Here is an 18513-nt window from a genome sequence, read left to right as displayed (position 1 = left end):
CACATTTTGGCAAATCCAACACTGAACCTGTTTCATGAAATTTGGCAAGCAGTTTGCTAACTGTAGCATTGGAGATGGGTGGTCTCGTAGGGTGTCTTGCATTGAAATCTGCGGCATTGACCCGGGTACTGCGTTCACCAGGCAACAACACAAATTCTATCCGCTCCTCACATATTAACCTCTGCGACATGTCAATGGCTGTAAACAAAGAGAAACTTGTAAATAACTCATGAAAGAATAAAATTACGTTAAAACCAAGCACACCATTGTTTTTCTTGTTAAATTCTCAATGAGTTTGATGTGTCACATGACCCTTTTCACATAGAAAAAAATAGTCGGATCCAAAATGGCTGACTTCAAAATGGCCGCCATGGTCAACACCCATTTTGAAAAGTCCCCCCCCATATACTAATGTGCCACAAACAAGAAGTTGATATCACCAACCATTCCCATTTTATTTAGGTGTATCCATATATATGGCCCACCCTGTATATCCTCTGAATCAGGTCCTCTCTGTAGAAACATTTACTGCTGCTCTCAGATTGCACATAGAGCAGTGTCCTGATCAGGATCTCTTCTAGAGAAGGGATGTTCCCAGCACTATACAACTGGTGTTTTTTCTTTGACTTGGGCTTTTAAACGAAGTCATATGGCAAGGCTCGTTGAAAGGTTTATATTAGCTTTGAAGAGTCACTTTGCATTTTTAATTTCCCAGAGGAACATTACAAGGTTTGAAAGCCTCTTCACGTTGGCATGCCAGGCTTGGCATGTCATTCTCCAAAGGAGAAATGTTACCCCTTGGATCCCAGTCAGATGCCTCTCATCCAGCCAAATCAGTTCTCAGATACTTTACACTGACGAGGGTCAATACCCTGAAATACTGTGTCTGCAAATTGAAATTCTAGTTTGGTTTTTATCCTAAATCATGTGTCAAGGCTTTGTTTAAAGGGCTAATATTGACTTTTAGGATTGCTAGTTTCCAATAAGTGGCAGTAGAGATCTAGTCCTCTTCTCTGAAGAGGAAGTTTGCATTTTTAATTTCCCAGGGGAACATTGCAAGGCTGAACAACCTTCTCATATTGGCATGTCAGGCTTGGCATGTCACTCTCCACAAGGAGAAACATTGCCTCTTCGATCCCTTTCTTTGGGAGCGTAACGGCAGAGTTAACTTAATTTCTGTAAGATTAAAATGCCACTTTAAGGCGCAGTTAGTAGATATTTCCTGAGTTTTATGTTTTCTTTAAAGGGGTTGTAGTGACACACCTGTGGTGACTCCATATCGGTCAATGTTACAGCCCAGCAGTTATCTGTAAAAAGTCCAGAAAAATCATCTCTTCTTACCATAAGAAAAGATCAGTATCTGAAAAGTAGTGTGGGAAAAGGGTAGTGGGTTGACAACTGATAGCCTTGTGGGTATGTGATCCACTGGCCCTTGCTGGTCTTTTCTAATGTTAACGTGCCTTCAGTGTAGCATCAAGGCCACATTCAGTATTTTACATCTGTTCCACTCCTGGTTTTGGCTTACAAATACTAATGTAAAATACTGATCAAATACTGAATGCGTGAACATGGACTAAATGGGTATCCCCTTGACCGGACATTGATGGCATAGCCTATATATTTGACTATGCCATGCTGTTTGATAGATGCAAGTCCAAGATTTAGTATCACACATGCCTGGAATGTATTTTAGCTGTTCTCTATGTAAACGTTTAGATGCTGCTGTCAGTCATTAACAGGAGCACTGAATCGGTTGGAAATGGGGGTGTATTGTCGTCTCCTACTGCAATCACGTGTTGCTCAGGGTGTTGTCGTGCAATATTGTAGTATTGCAGTGTACTGTACAAGCAGTAAAGCAAGTTTGCATCCTATAGGTGTTTTTATTTTAAAAAATTTGGACATAAAGTTTACATTTATTTATCTTTAAATCTAGGAAAACCTCCAAAACAAGTTCAAATCATCCTCCTTTTTCCACGCGTTAATATCAAAATCTTAAAATTCTAATACTAGATGGAGGCCTGATGCTATCGCATTGGGAGGGCGGTAATGTCACGATGGGGGCATTCTTTGCAGCGTTGAGAATCTGTCCCCTCCCCCCCCCCCCCAATGTGTTCACCTACCTGCTTGACGCCTACGCTTATATGCATTGTTATTGTCCCAGCGATGCTGTTGCTCTTCAAGAGTCTCATCTGCCCGTTGTTGTCTTCGACGTTGTGCCTTTGCTGCTTTCCTTTCATTGTCATTGGTGTACTTTTTAGGAGGAGCCATGTTGGCGTTTGATATTTTGCTTTTTAAAGGGGTTTTCCCACGAATGAAAGTTTATTTTAAAAATTGTCTGTCTGACCGTGAACAGAACATACCACAGCTCGTGGGCAGGAGAGGAAGCAATATACATACTGACATTACAGCAGGAGATCGCAGAGTATACATTTTGTGAGGTAAAATATGTTTAAAAACAGTCAATGAAATATTTTACCTCACAAAATGAATCCTCTGTGATCCCCTGCTGTAATGTCAGTATTGTCTTTTGCTTCCTCCCCTGCCCAGGAGATATGGTATGCTCCGTACACGGTCAGACAGACAATTTTTAAAATTAACTTTCGTTGTGGGAAAACCCTTTTAACCCCTTAGCGACCGGCGGTAAATAAGGGTACTAAAACCACAGCGCCGCTAATTCACGGCGCTGTGGAGAAAGTGAATAGCGCCCCCCAGTGTCGGATTTTCTCCGGTGTCTCGGCTGCCGGGGGTAGCCGAGACCCCAGAAAACATGAATCGGTCGGTTTTTACCGACCCCGCTTTTGCATTCGCCGTTATTAACCCTATAACGGCGACCTAAAAAAAAAAAAAAAGCCGCGATTTAACATTTAATTTCTCTTTCCTCTGATGTGATCGCACATCAGAGGAGAGAGAAAGAGGGTCCCCAATCCCCCGATACCTCTCTGTAGTCCTCTGTCCCCTCCCGGTGGTCCTGCGTCCCGCCGACGTCCTCCGGTGGGCGCCGCCATCTTGGATCCGAGGAAAATGGCGGGCGCATGCGCAGTGCATCTGCCGGCTCTGGCTGGCAGATTCCATTCATTCATTTTGATCTTGATGATAAACTATCATCGTGATCAAAATAAACAAAATAGTACATAATCCCCCCCCCCTGTTTATCACCCCCTTGGTTAGGCCAACATAACGAAATAAAGAAAATATTTTTTTTTTCTGTTTTCCATTAGGGCTAGGGTTAGGGTTGGGCTAGGGTTAGGGTTGGGCTAGGGTTAGGGTTAGGCTAGGGTTAGGGTTAGGGCTCGGGCGAACTAGGGTTGGGGTTTGGTATGTGTTGGGGTTAGGTATGTGTTGGGGTTAGGGTTGGAGCAAGAATTGAGGGGTTTCCACTATTTACAAACTTTGGGGGTCTAAAAATTGAGTCTAAAAAAATCACTTGTGAAAATAAAGAAGACTTTTTATTTTCACGGCTCTATGTTTATAAACTTCTGTGAAGCGCTTGGGGGTTCAAAGTTCTCACCACACATCTAGATAAGTTCCTTAATGGGTCTAGTTTCCAAAATGGGGTCACTTGTTGGAGGTTTCCACTGTTTAGGCCCATCAGGGGCTCTGCAAACGCAACATGATGCCCGCAGGCCATTTCATCAAAGTCTTCATTCCAAAATGGCACTCCTTCCCTTCCAAGCTCTCCCATGCGCCCAAACAGTGGTTCCCCCCCACATAAGGGGTATCAGCGTACTCAGGACAAATCGCACAATAACTGTGGGGGTATGATTTCTCCTGTTCCCCTTGTAAACATAAAAATTTGGGGGCGAAAAGATAATTTTTGTGGAAAAAAATGGATTTCTTATTTTCACGGCTCTACGTTTTATAAACTTTTGTGAAGCACTTGAAGGTTCAAAGTGCTCACCACACATCTAGATAAGTTCCTTAATGGGTCTAGTTTCCAAAATGGGGTCATTTGTTGGAGGTTTCCACTGTTTAGGCACATTAAGGGCTCTCCGAACGCAACATGGCATCCGATCTCAATTCCAGCCAATTCTGCGTTAAAGTCAAACGGCGCTCCATCCCTTGCGAGCTCTGCCGTGTGCTGAAAAAGTGGTTTACCCCCACATATGGGGTATCGTCGTATTTAGGAGAAATTGTACAACAAATTTTGTGGTTGATTTTCTCTTTTAACACTTGTGAAAATAAAAAAAATTGGTTCTGAATTAAATTTTTTGCAAAAAAAAGTTAAATGTTAATGTTTTCCTTCCACATTGCTTTAGTTCCTGTGAAGCACTTAAAGGGTTAATAAACTTCTTGAATGTGGTTTTGAGCACCATGAGGGGTCTAGTTTTTTGAATGGTGCCACTTTTGGGTATTTTCTGTCATGTACACCCCTCAAAATGAGTTTAAATATGATGTGCCCCAAAAGAAAAAAAAATGGTTTTGTAAATTTTGTTGTAAAAATGAGAAATCGCTGGTCAACTTTTAACCCTTATAACTTCCTAACAAAAAAAAATTTTGCTTCCAAAATTGTGGTGATGTAAAGTAGACATGTGGGAAATGTTATTTACTGAGAAATTTTTGTGACACATCTCTCTGATTTAAGGGCATAAAAATTTAAAGTTTTAAAATTGCCGTTTTTTTCATAAACACAAGACATATCGAAGAAATTTTACCACTAACATGAAGTACAATATGTCACGAAAAAACATTCTCAGAATCAGCGGGATCCATTAAAGCGTTCCAGAATTACAACCTCATAAAGGGACAGTGGTCAGAATTGTAAAAATTGGCCTGGTCATTAACCCCTTCCTGACATCCGACGTACTATCCCGTCCATGGGACCCAGGCCCCTATGCCCATGGACGGGATAGTACGTCTACCGCGATCAGCGGCGCCCACGTGGTGAGCGCCGCTGATTGCGGCCGGGTGTCAGCTGATTATCACAGCTGACACCCGGCACAATGTGTCAGGGGCGGTCACGGACCGCCCCCGACACGTTAACCCCTTGCACACCGCGATCAAACATGATCGCGGTGTACCGGGGGTTAAAGGGAAGCATCGGCAGGGAGGGGGCTCCCTCCGTGCTTCCCTGAGCCCCCCACGGCAGCGCAATGTGCAGCGCTGCTGCGGGGGGCTCCTTTCCTGCAGGCCCCCGAATCCAAGATGGCGACGGGGGCCTGCAGGAAGCTGGCTTCCTCAGTGCCTGCAAAGCGCAGGCATGAGGAAGCCTTCTGCACTGCCTGTGACAGATTGCTGATCTGTGATGTGACAGATCAGCGATCTGTCACAGGACAGTGATGTCCCACCTGGGACTATGTAATAAAGTAAAAAAAAAAAAAAAAAAAGTGTTAAAATAATTTTTTTAAAAATCGCCAAATTAGAAGAAAAAAAAAAAAAAATATTCCCCCAATAAATCCATTTTTTGGAAATAAAAAAAAAACAAAAACAAAGTACACATATTAGTTATCGCCGCGCCCTATAAAACTGTCCCATTAGTTAACCCCTTTAGCGAACCCCTTAAAAAATAAAAATAAAAAAAAACGAAGCAAAAAATGATTTATTATCATACTGCCGAACATAAAGTGCAATAACGCGCGATCAAAAAGACGCATATATAAATATCCGTACCGCTGAAAACGTCATCTCGTCCCGCAAAAAACTAGCCGCCATACAGCATCATCAGCGAAAAAATAAAAAAGTTATAGCTCTCAGAATAAAGCGATGCAAAAATAATTATTTTTTATATAAAATAGTTTTCATTGCAAAAAACTGACAAAACATAAAAAATCGACCTAAATGAGGTATCGCTGTAACCTTACTGGCCCGAAGAATAAAACCGCTTTATCAATTTTACCGCACGCGGAACGGTGTAAACGCACCCCCCCCAAAAGAAATTCATGAAACGCTGGTTTTTGTTCATTCTGCGTCCCAAAAATCGGAATAAAAAGCGATCAAAAAATGTCACATGCCCGAAAATGGTACCAATAAAAACGTCAACTCGTCCCAAAAAAATAAGACCTCACATGACTCGGTGGGTCAAAATACGGAAAAATTATAGCTCTCAATATGTGGTGATGCAAAAACTATTTTTACAATAAAAAGCGTCTTTTAGCGTGCGACAGCTGCCAAACATAAAAACCGCCATAAATAGTAAATCAAACCCACCGTTATCACCCCCTTAGTTAGGGAAAAATAATAAAATTAAAAAAATGTATTTATTTCCATTTTTGCGTTAGGGCTAGGGTTAGGGCTGAGATTAGGGTTAGGGGTGTGTTGGGATTTGGGTTGGAGTTAGAATTGGGGGTTTCCACTGTTTGGGCGCATCAGGGGCTCTCCAAGTGCAACATGGCGTCTGATCTCAATTCCAGCCAATTCTGAGTTGAAAAAGTCAAATGGTGCTCCTTCCCTTCCAAGCTCGGCCATGCGCCCAAACAGTGTTTTACCCCCACATGTAGGGTATCGGCCTACTCAGGACAAATTGCAAAACAATTTTTGGGGTCCAATTTCTCCTGTTACCCTTAGGAAAATAAAAAATTGGGGGCAAAAATATCATTTTTGTGGAAAAAAATGTTTTTTTTATTTTCACGTCCGAGCGTTATAAACTTCTGTGAAGCACTTGGGGGTTCAAAGTGCTCACCACACATCTAGATAAGTTCCGTGGGGGGGTCTAGTGTCCAAAATGGGGTCACATGTGGGGAGTTTCAATAGTTTAGGTACATCAGGGGCTCTCCAAACGCACATGACACCCGCAGACCATTCCATCAAAGTCTACATTCCAAAACGTCACTACTTCCCTTCCGAGCCCCGACGTGTGTCCATACAGTAGTTTTCTCCCACATATGGGGTATCAGCATACTCGGGACAAATTGGACAACAACTTTTGGGGTTCAATTTCTCCTGTTACCCATGGGAAAATAAAAAAATTGGCGACTAATTGATCGTGTTTGTGGAAAAAATAAGATTTTTTTATTTTCATGCCCTGGCATTATAAACTTCTGTGAAGCCCTTGGGGGTTCAAAGTGTTCACCTCACATCTAGATAAGTTCCTTAGGGGGTCTAGTTTTCAAAATGGGGTCATTTGTGGGGGGTTTCCACTGTTTTGGTACATCAGGGGTTTTCCAATTACGACATGATGTCCGATCTCAATTCCAGCCAAAAGCGTCAAATGGCGCTGCTTCCCTTCCGAGCTCTGCCATGCACCCAAATAGTGGTTTACCCCCACAAGTGGGGTATCAGCGTACTCAGGACAAATTGCACAATAACTTTTAGGGTCCTGTTACCCTTGGGAAAATAAAAATTGGGGTGAAAAGATCATTTTTGTGGAAAAAATATGATTTTTTAATTGTACCGCTGTACGTTATAAACTTCTGTAAAGCCCTTGTGGGTTCAAAGTTCTCACCACATATCTAGATAAGTTCCTTGGGGGGGTCTAGTTTCCAAACTGGGGTCACTTGTAGGGGGTTTCCACTGTTTAGGTACATCAGGGACTCTCCAAACGTGACATGGCGTCCGATCAGAATTCCAGCCAATTTTGCATTGAAAAAGTCAAACGGCGCTGCTTCCATTCTGAGCTCTGCCATGCGCCGAAACAGTCGTTCCCCCCCCCCCCCCCCCCCCCCACATATCAGGTATCGGCGTACTCAGGACAAATTGCACAATAACTTTTGAGGTCCAATTTCTCCTGTTACCCTTGGTAAAATAAAAAAAAATTGAACCTGAAGTTTTTTTTTTGTGAAAAAAAAGATGTTCATTTTTTTTTTAAATATTCAAAAAAATTCCTGTGATGCACCTAAAGGGTTAATAAACTTATTGAATGTGGTTTTGAGCACCTTAAGGGGTGCAGTTTTTAGAATGGTGTCACTTTTGGGTATTTTCTATCATATAGACGCCGCAAAGTGGCTTCAAATGTGGTGTGGTCCGTAAAAATAAAATGGTGTTGTAAAAATGAGAAATCGCTGGTCAACTTTTAACCCTTATAACTTCCTAACAAAAAAAATTTTGGTTCCAAAATTGTGCTGATGTAAAATAAACGTGGGAAATGTTAGTTATCAAGTTTTTTGTGTGCCGTAGCTCTGTGATTTAAGGGCATAAAAATTCAAAGTTGAAAAATTGCAAAATTTTCGCCAAATTTCCGTTTTTCTCACAAATAAACGCAAGTTATTTGAATGATATTTTACCACTAGCATGAAGTACAATATGTCACGAGAAAACATGGTCAGAATCACCGGGATCCATGGAAGCGTTCCAGAGTTATGACCTCATAAACGGACAGTGGTCAGAATTGTAAAAATTGGCCCGGTCATGAACGTGCAAACCACCCTTAGTGGTGAAGGGGTTAAGCTGCAAACTGGCTCTGTTGCTAAGGGATTAATGTGATCAGCTTCCTCTGCCGCCAGGATCAGCTGAATGATTCACTGCGCCTGTGCGGAATTCGTGCAGGCGCAGTAAATCAGACTGCCGCTATCTATGTTGTGAGGCGAAATTTTAACCCCGCGCGTTCCAGTTCACCAATTTTGCCCCTATCTACATACTGGGGAAAAAGTGTGTGCGCGTCAAACCCCGCCCCTCATTATGTCACAATGGTTGCCATGGTGACACTGATGTCATAGGTTGCAAGCCCCGCCGCTCATTATGATGTCATAATGGTTGACTATGGGATGGAGGATGTTTGATGGGTATATGGGCACTGGACTATGGGATGGAGGATATGTATGACGGGTATATGGGCACGGGACTATGGGATGGAGGATGTGTGATGGGTATATGGGCACTGGACTATGGGATGGAGGATATGTATGACGGGCATATGGGTACGGGACTATGGGATGGCGGATACGTATGATGGGTATATGGGCACAGGACTATGGGATGGAGGATATGTATGATGGGCATGGGACTATGAGATGAAGGATGTGTGATGGGTATATGGGCACTCGACTATGGGATGGCGAATATGTATGATGGGTATATGGGCATGGGACTATGGGATGGAGGATGTGTGATGGGTATATGGGCACTCGACTATGGGATGGAGGATATGTATAATGGGTATATGGGCATAGGCCTATGGGATGGAGGATGTGATAGGTATATGGGCACGGGCCTATGGGATGGTGGATATGTATGATGGGTAATGGGCATGGGCCTATGGGATGGAGGATGTGTGATAGGTATATGGGCACGGGCCTATGGGATGGTGGATATGTATGATGGGTATATGGGCACGTGACTATGGGATGGAGGATAATTATAATTTGTTATAATTAACCACAGTTAGTTACTATGCCCCGGCAGCGCCGGGCTTTTCAGCTAGTACGTAATAATTTTAAGGCTAGAGAACAACCCCTCTACACTAACTTGGGTTGGAGGCAAAGCCGTAACCATATGGGCAACATCTCTAACAATTTCCGGGTATAAAGGAATTGCCTCATGCACAGTCAGTTTTGATGAACGGTTGAATTTTTCTATTTCTTTGAGAGCAAGTGAAACATTTTGCTGAAATATGGTCAATCTGCTTGCTATAGGAGACTGAGTGAAATCTTTTTCCTTGTGGCAACGCTTTGCCTGCTCCATGTAATCCAAATACTTGTCAAAGTCAAATGCCTCATCTGATGAGGATGAAGATATGGCAGCAGCAGCACTGTCAGGACCCAAGTCCTCTTGCTCCTGTCAGTTATCCTGTAGGCTACTCATCCTAACTGCTACCTCAGTCACAGCTTCTTTTCATTTTAGTAAGCTGTTGATCATCAAGCAGTGTACAATGACTTGGGTCCACATAAACAGCTGCCAGAAAAATTTTATTTTCCAATAGCAGTGTCTCTCTCCGTTTCATTGAAGCAGAAATGCCTTCTGCGATTAAACCTACTCTTTGGGACAGGTTCTTCCACTCTCTTATGAAAATGCCAGGAGTTAAATCCTCAGCTTGTAATTTTTTAGTCACGGTAAATGGATGATTAAGCAACTCCTTCAATTCAGCAACCTGTGTCCATTGACCTTCATTTAGGGTTACCTGAGGGTTTGCCATAACTATAAGAAATGGTTTTAGTTCAAGCAATCGCTCAATCATTAAAAAAGTGCTGCCCCACCAAGTGGCTTCATTGACAATTGCCCCTTTCCAAGGAAAACATCTCTACAAGATGTAATCAATTTTAGGGGTTCTGGTGGCAATAACCAATTTCCTCACTTTTCCAATCAGATTTCCAGCATGTCCCTCTTGCAGACTATCTCTTATTGCCAGCTGCAGCGTGTGCACAACTCTCTCACTTTTTCCAGCTCGGGGCCCAGGAATCGGATCCTGTGCAGGGCAGGCACCCCTCCACCTCTCTCTGGTGAAGACGGCAGAAGACAGGACAGAGGAGGGGAGATTGCCCCCTGCTGTCTGGAGCCATTGCAGCATAAGTGAGTTTTGATAGGTGCGTGCCCCTGCTTCTAGGGGGGGGGGCAGCTGCCCCCTGTCCCTCGCTGGCTACGGCCATGATTCACACACAGCGTTTTTGCGGTTCCGTTTTTTGCAGTAAAATGCAGTGACTCTGGGCATCCCAGCAAAGTCAATGGGTTTCAAGATATGACATTCAGACACATTGTTTTGTGAGGATCCGTTTTTGGGCTGAATGAGCATTTCAGTTTGCGTGACGTTTTTCTAATCTGCTTTTGCTATTGAAAACATTAGCTATGAGCTCAAAAACCTTTCAGGTGATGTGGTTTTTTTAAAAAGCTAATCTGCTTTTACAGCTGAAAAACATATCCTCAAAAAACGCAGCAAAAACGCTGTGTGTGTGAATGTAGCCTTAGATCAGGAATAGAACAGCCATTTATAGGACATTTCATAACTTTCCATTCCTTTCCTTTGCCCCCCACATTCGATCAGTGGCTCGCTCTTGTCATCTGCACCTCAAAAACATTTCTAGAATTCGACCTTTTCTTACTTTTGACTCTGCAAAAACTCTTACTGTTTCTCTTATTCATTCTCGTCTGGACTATTGTAACTCTCTTCTAATCGGTCTCCCTCTTACCAAACTCTCCCCTCTCCAATCTGTCTTGAATGCTGCAGCCAGGATCATATTCCTCACCAATCGTTACACCGATGCCTCTAACTTGTGCCAGTCATTACACTGGCTACCCATCCACTCCAGAATTCAGTATAAACTTATTACCCTCACCCACAAAGCCCTCCATGGCTCAGCACCACCCTACATCTCCTCCCTTGTTTCAGTATACCACCCTACCCGCGCCCTCTGTTCTGCTGATGACCTGAGGTTAGCATCCTCAATAGTCAGAACCTCCCACTCCCGTCTCCAAGACTTTACACGTGCCGCGCCAATTCTTTGGAATGTACTTCCCAGGTCAATATGATTAGTCCCCAATCCCCAAAATTTTAAGCGTGCCCTGAAAACGCATTTATTCAGACTGGCCTATCACCTCAACATATTAACCTAATCTATCCCTGTGTGGCACAGCCAAAAGTTTTACCATAACCAGGTTCCCCGCATCATGTTCCCACATGCTTTATGCATCCATTAGCCCTCTGTGTCCGTACTGTTACACACTTAACATTATGGCTGGTCCATACAATCAGGGCAACTGTTACCACCCACCTTTCGTGTCTACCTCTTTCCTCATAGATTGTAAGCTTGCGAGCAGGGCCCTCTTTCCTCTTGGTATTTGTTATAATCTACTGTATGTGATTATTGTTATGCTGTAATGTCTATTGTCTGTACAAATCCCCTCTGAAATGTAAAGTGCTGCGGAATATATCGGCGCTATAAAAATAAAATTTATTATTATTATTATAACTTTCCCAAATTCCTATGAAAAAATATTCAGCACGTTCTGCACTGAACTATTGTACCCAACTTATTATATATTTTAGGAGTCGGCCCATTTTATACCGACTCTGACTCCACCAAAATGAGCTCCGACTCCACGGCCCTGGTGGTACCATGCAAGAGGCTGCGTGCGGCGTATACAGTGTGTCTGGTGCGTACGGCATATACAGTGTGTGTGTGTGTGTGGTGCGACGGTGTTCCTCTGGTGGTACCGCGCAAGAGCCTGATACCACTAGCAGTTTCCATATTGCGACACCCATCACTTGGGTGTCGCAATATGGCGGTCTGTGAACTACCACCTTCCCTTTAGGCTATGTGCACATGTTGCGTTTTTTTAGCATTTTCGCTGCGTTTTTCCTGCTGCGAAAACACATCCCATGCAATCCTATGGGATTCCGCACATGCTGTGCTAATGCTGTGGATTTTACCGCTGCAGAATCTCATAGCAGTAAAACTCCGCAGCATGTTCATTTTTTTTGCGGAATTGCCGCGATTCCACACCCATAAGATTGCATTGAAACACTCACTTTACGCTTGTGGCTATGCCCACCATGCGTAAAGTGAGTGTTTCATGTGCGGATGGTACCCAGGGTCTGGAGGAGAGGAGACTCTCCTCCAGTCCCTGGGTTGCCATAATTCTGTAAAAAATAAAACTAAAATAAAAAAATAGTAATATACTCACCCTCTGATGGCCCCCGGACTCCTTCCCGCCTCTCACCACGCTGCCAGCATCTTCCGGTCCAAGTGATGCTTCGCACGAATGGCCTGAGATGACGTTGCGCTGTTGCGAGCGTGACGTCACAAAGGTCCTTCGTGCATAGCATCACTGGGACCGTAATTTGCCGGGAGAGCCGCTGAGGAGATCGGGGGACGTTGGAAGGTGAGGAGAACCATCTTTTTAAATTATTTTTTTTTTATTTAACATCCTATCTCTACTATTGATGCTGCATAGGCAGCATTAATAGTAAAAACTTGGTCACACTTGTCAAGCACTATGCTTGACAAGTGTGACCAACCTGTCAATCATTTTTCCAAGCGATGCTTGGAAAGCGCAAGCATTCTGCAAGCTAAAAATGCTTCCAAAACACTTGTGTTTAGCAAGAAAATGCATGCAAATTCTGCATGCTTTTTACCCGCGGCGGGAGTTGTGGAAATACTGCGGACATTTCCACAGCATTTCCGAACGTATGCACATAGCCTTAAACTAATACTTTCTTTGAAGTATGTTTTGAATTTATAACTTGCACACCGGTAAGGTTGTCAGGTTTTTCTGTGTCCACGTCGCTAGCTCTGACCTGTGTTAGCTTCACACAGCCAAGCATACAACCACAGCACCTTCAGCTCTGCTGCAAGTGAAAGCAACAGAAAACTGACACACTCAAATTTATACTGCAGGTTTAAATGAAAACTGTGGCCACGGGCCACTTGTAAGACCCGGACTGGACGGAGAGATTCATCCCACTACCATCCTACAGATCGCTCCAAAAATAAAAGCCCAATGGTATGTTTCCACTTGGCATCCTTGCAGCGCTTTGCACACAGCGGAAACCTCGCTCCGCCCAAAGCGCCGTCCCCTTCTGTACGCGCAGTGATTCTGGATTCCCAACACCTCGAAGGAAGCTTGGCATTTGCCACAGAACACCAGAATTAGCAAATTCGCCACTGGCGCCCTGTGCTCTTCACAGATGAAAGCAGGTTCACACTGAGCACATGTGACAGACGTGACAAAGTCTGGAGACACAGTGGAGAGCGATCTGCTGCCTGCAACATCCTTCAGCATGACCGGTTAGGCAGTGGGTCAGCAATGGTGTAGGGTGACATTTCTTTGGAGGGTCGCACGGTGTTGGGCTGTGAGCACAACTGTCATCTGTGGACGTCGGGCACTCTGACCATCCTCATGGAGTCGGTTTCTAACTGTGCAGACACATGCATCTTTGTAGCCTGCTGGAGGTCATTTTGCAGGGCTCTGGCAGTGCTCCTCTTGTTCCTCCTTGCACAAAGGCTGAGTTAGCGGTCCTGCTGCTGGGTTGCTGCCCTTCTGCAGTCCCCTCAACGTCTCCTGGTGTACTGGCCTGTCTCCTGGTAGCACCTCCAGGCCAGACTCTGGACACTACGTTGACGGACACTACATTGACAGACGCATCAAACCTTCTTGCCACAGCTCGCATTGGTTGTGCTTTCACAAGCTACCACAAGTTTGAAAGTACAATCAACATTCAAAAGTGACCAAAACATCAGCCAGAAAGCATTGGGACTGAGATGTGGTCTGTGGTCCCCACCTGCAGAACCACTCCTTTATTGAGGGTGTCTTGATAATTGCCAATAATTTCCATCTGTTGTCTATTCCATTTGCACAACAGCATGTGAAATTGATTGTCAATCAGTGTTGCTTCCTAAGCGGACAGTTTGATTTCACAGAAGTTTGATTTACTTGGAGTTATATTCTGTTTGTGTTCCCTTTATTTTTTTGAGCAGTGTATAAAATACCTGTCGATGTTCATCAGCTCATGAAATACATTTACATTTGACCATCTTGTTTTTTCTGAAATTGTCTTAGCCCCCGATGACCAATGTGCAAAAAGTTCGCACAGGCCAAGCTAGTTTATGATAGTTAATTTGTCCAATTACTTTTGAGCCCCTGAAATGAAGAGGCTTTATAGAAAAATGGTTGTCATTCCTAAACATTTCACAGGATATTTTTGTTCAACCCCTTTAATTAAACCTGAAAGTCTCCACTTCAATTGGATCTCAGTTGATTCGTTTTAAATCCAAAATGGTGGCCTGCAGAGCTGAAATCACAAACGTTCTGTCACTGTCCAAATATTTCTGGACCTAACTGTATCTGTAGATAATATATTTTATATCCACAAGTCTATGGTATCCCGCTGGCTACAGGAGCTCGTGTTTTTTTTTTTTTTTTTTTTTTCAATGTAAGTTAATAAATTTATTTATATAGCACCAACGTATTCCACTGCACTTTACAATTAAAGTAAGTCATGTTGAACAGTTTCCCTTCATTTTCAAAAATAAAACTTTGATCTACTTTGTTTCAGCCAGCATGGATCCCTTAATAGACGATGATATCTTTATCCTGACTCGTGAGAAAGAAGATCGTCTAAGAAAGAGAGAACCAAGTGCCTCTTCAGGGGAGGCATCAGTGGCCTCACACTTTGCCCTCGTCACAGCTTATGAAGACATCAAGAAGCGCCTCAAAGACACTGAACGTGAAAATGGCACCCTAAAGAAACGATTAAGACACATGGAGAATAAGGTACATGTAGTCTCATGGGAATTCGGGGCTACTATTTCATTTTTTACTTAAACTACTTTCACATGCTCCTCTTCACCCTCTGCATGAGGTCCTTATATTTTGTGCAATCCCTTTTGGTAACAATCCCATTGGATGAAAGTAGAAACCTTTTTCAGGATTTTCCTTTAATGGGACTTAAGCCCCCGTTACACATAGCGATATCGCTAGCAATATCGCTGTAACGTCACCGATTTTGTGATGTAGCAGCGATATTGCTAGCGATATCGCTATGTCTGATACTTACCTCCGACCAGCTCCCCCGCTGCTCATCGCTGGTCACGCGAGAACGTCCAGGATCATTTCTCGTCGGGCGCTTCCTGTGGCGCCGACGAGCGACACGTGGGCGTGAGGACGTCAGGATTGCCGTGTCTGACAGGTAAGTAACGACCCCCGACCCCTGCTATGTCGCTGGTGAGATCTGCCTGTGTGGCAGCTCACTAGCGACCACTTAGCGATGCACCAGCGATCCATGTCGTTGTCTGGAAAGCTGGTGCATCGCTAAGTGTAACGGTACCCTTAATCTGTCGCCTACACGAGCAGTATGCATATCAGTGCAGCCTTTCTGCTATGGATTAGCTATCATTGAGTGTTGTGGGGCCTTTTATAGACCCTGAAGCAAGTTAGGCCTGTTTCACACTTCCGTTTTTTCAAATCCGTCAAAATCCGTTGTTTTCCGTAAAAAAACGGATCCGCCATTTTTTGCAGGATCCGTTTTTTTTGTCCCATAGACTTCCATTACGGTTACCGCGGATCCGTCAAAAAAACGGATCCGTTTTTAAAAAAACGGATCCGTTTGCATCAGTTTCCGTCAAAAAAACGGAAACGGATCCGTTTGGCGGACACAAAAACGGAAGTGTGAAACAGGCCTTAGTTGTGACTCTAAAGAATGTCAGACATCCAGTTAAGGCTTGTTTGCAATGTGCATGTCCAAAATGTAGGAGTTAAGTTGTCTTTATGCATACATAGTGAACGTATGTCTTGAACAGTGATTTTTTCACTTTGTGTTGTAGACATACCGTATATTCCTGTCTCAGCTGTACCTCATGACTCCTGATTTCTTTAAAGATTAATAATTATGTATTTGTAGCATGCATTATGCTGAAAAATAATGTAAAAAATTGTAGCCTGTAACATAACTATTTGAGATCTTGATCCATGGCACCTTGATGGATGAAAGATCTGTAGGAAGATCAATCTGGTGCAAGCCTAGGTAGATTCACCAGGATCTTCACCACCGTTATCTTGATTTGTATCAAGCCATCGGGTGGCTGGTCTTCCTCTTTGCCTTGTGTCTTCTATTCTTCTGACCGTGATGGCTTTCTTCAGTGATTGCTCTCTTGTGCTTTAGAGGATTGTTGGCTATTGTGGTTCAGGGGTGAAGCCACAAGGGACCTGTATCTTTAACTGGTCATCTTAATTTCATCATTCATGGTCAGCTTTTCAAAGTATGTTATCTTTGAATTTCGCAGCTTTTCAGAGGGAAAAAATGCATGGCTGCATAAGTGGAACCAATCTCTAATTTTTGCTACATGATTCAGGCAGCATGAATAGGCAAAAAGATTTGCTTTTTAAAGGTGCTTTCAGGAAATTTGTGTCCCTTGGTGCCATTATGTATTTAAAAAAACACTGCCCTATTTTCCCTCCCCAGTGTCTTTCTTTGCGTTTCAAATGCTTCTCTTGATGTCTTGACTGCAGTGCCGAGACATGTTGACAGTGGTGCAGCCCAGTGAGGTCAGGGGTAGAGTTGAGCAAATATCTTTGGTTCCTCACTTATTCGATAAGCTATAGTGCTTGCCGAATAAGCTACAGGGGGGACCTGGTTTCCTGGATCGCCCCAGCTGAACAGCTGATCGCTGCCGCAGCTGCATGTGTTGCGGCTTTGTTACAGCACATGCGTGGAGAGCCCAACCCACAGGCTGTCCATGCATGTGCTGTGACAGTGACACAGCCATCAGCTGTTCAGCTGGCACGATCCAGGAAGCCGGGTCCCCGGTAGCTTATTCAGCAAGCACTATAGCTTACCGACTAAGCGGGGAGATATTTGCCCAACTCTAGTCAGGGGTCCTGAGCAGCTCATGCCGTCTACACTGGAGCTCGGTGATTGACTGAAGCGCTGTTGATATGATGTCAATGCTGGAGTCCACAACAGACACCAGAAGCAGTGGCGGAGACCAGGTGCTGGACCTAGAGGACCTAGATAGAACGAGTAAAGCAGCAGGTTTTTTTTTGTTTTTTTTTATTATACAATAAACCTCGCCTGAGGACAAACCTTTCCTAAAAATACAAAACCCCTGTTTATTGCAGCTTGCGACCTCTGCAGCTTGCATATATAACAATACACTGCAAACTGCTCAGTTTTGTTTAGTCTCCATTTCTGATACCAGCTCCCTCCTCCCCTGAACATTACTTAGGTCTTTTTTCAGCCATGTTACTATGTCCATCAAGTTCAACCTCTCTCCACCGCTTACATTCTTGATCACTGTATTAACTGTAACCCACAATGACATTTGTTCTGAGGAAAGCATCCAGCCCTTTTTTAAAAGCTGTTAGTGTTAGCTGTGTCTGCTGTAATCCGAAAGAATCCTTTACTATTTTGCTGCCAGAATCGCCTTTCTTCTGCCGACAGTGAGTGCCCCCTGGTATTATTGTATTGACCACACACCTATTTATACATGTAAATGAGATCTCAGATGCGTCAATTTTCTAAGCTAAATAAACCCAACTTTTTCAACCTCTCTTCATATTATAGGCCTTCCAACTCTTGTAATAATCTAGTTGCCCATCTTTGAACTGACTCTAACTTCTGAATATCTCTATATATAAAAATGAATGTGTGTGTATCACCAACCAATCACAAAGCATCTTTCATTTCACCAGAGCTGTTTAAAAGAAGCTGAGCTGTGATTGGTTGCTATGAACAAGTTTTCCCACCTGACAACACCTCAACAGACACTGACATGGTGGGAGAAATCTAGTATCCCCGTGAACATAAGCTCCCAGCCATTGTCTGCCCCCGCAGAAAGGAGCAGAGAGCACGACAGAAATGAATCCCCCCCCCCCCCCCGGTGCCCATATACACATCACACATCCTCCATCCAATATGCACATCTTCCCTCTTAAAGGGCTCATTGGTATGGAAGTTAGGGCAATTCCACTAAGCACTCTGGTTATGACCCCAGGCCCCTCTTAAAGGGATCTCTGGTATGGAGGTGAGGGCAAATCCCTCAGCGCTCTAATTCTGACCCCAGGCTTCTATTAAAGGGATCATTGGTATGGAAGTCAGGGCAAATCCACTCAGCGCTCTGGTTCTGATCCCAGGCCCCTCTTAAAGGGATCCCCGGTACGGAAGTGAGGGCAAATCCACACTGCGCTTTGGTACTGACCACAGGCCTCTTAAAG

At 43.8% G+C, this 18513-nt stretch overlaps 1 protein-coding gene across 4 annotated transcripts in view; it reads left to right on the top strand.

The window, feature by feature from the left end:
- Positions 1-18513, top strand: part of AZI2 (5-azacytidine induced 2) — a 100848-nt gene that overhangs the window by 44356 nt on the left and 37979 nt on the right. For 2 of the 4 annotated variants that reach the window (XM_073568583.1, XM_073568564.1), the window contains exon 2: positions 14858-15075. In XM_073568583.1, coding sequence (XP_073424684.1) covers positions 14863-15075 — 213 coding nt within the window. In that variant the 5' untranslated portion in view covers positions 14858-14862. Of the gene's footprint in view, positions 1-13199; positions 13306-14857; positions 15076-18513 lie in introns of all 4 variants that reach the window. The other 2 variants (XM_073568577.1, XM_073568571.1) reach the window with 2 other exon arrangements.

This window comes from Dendrobates tinctorius, unplaced genomic scaffold (assembly GCF_039654945.1).
Source record: "Dendrobates tinctorius isolate UK_male_01 unplaced genomic scaffold, ASM3965494v1 ptg000005l, whole genome shotgun sequence".
NCBI classification, from domain to species: domain Eukaryota; kingdom Metazoa; phylum Chordata; class Amphibia; order Anura; family Dendrobatidae; genus Dendrobates; species Dendrobates tinctorius.
Note: the sequence above shows the minus strand (reverse complement) of the source record. Positions and strands in the feature narration are given on the sequence as shown.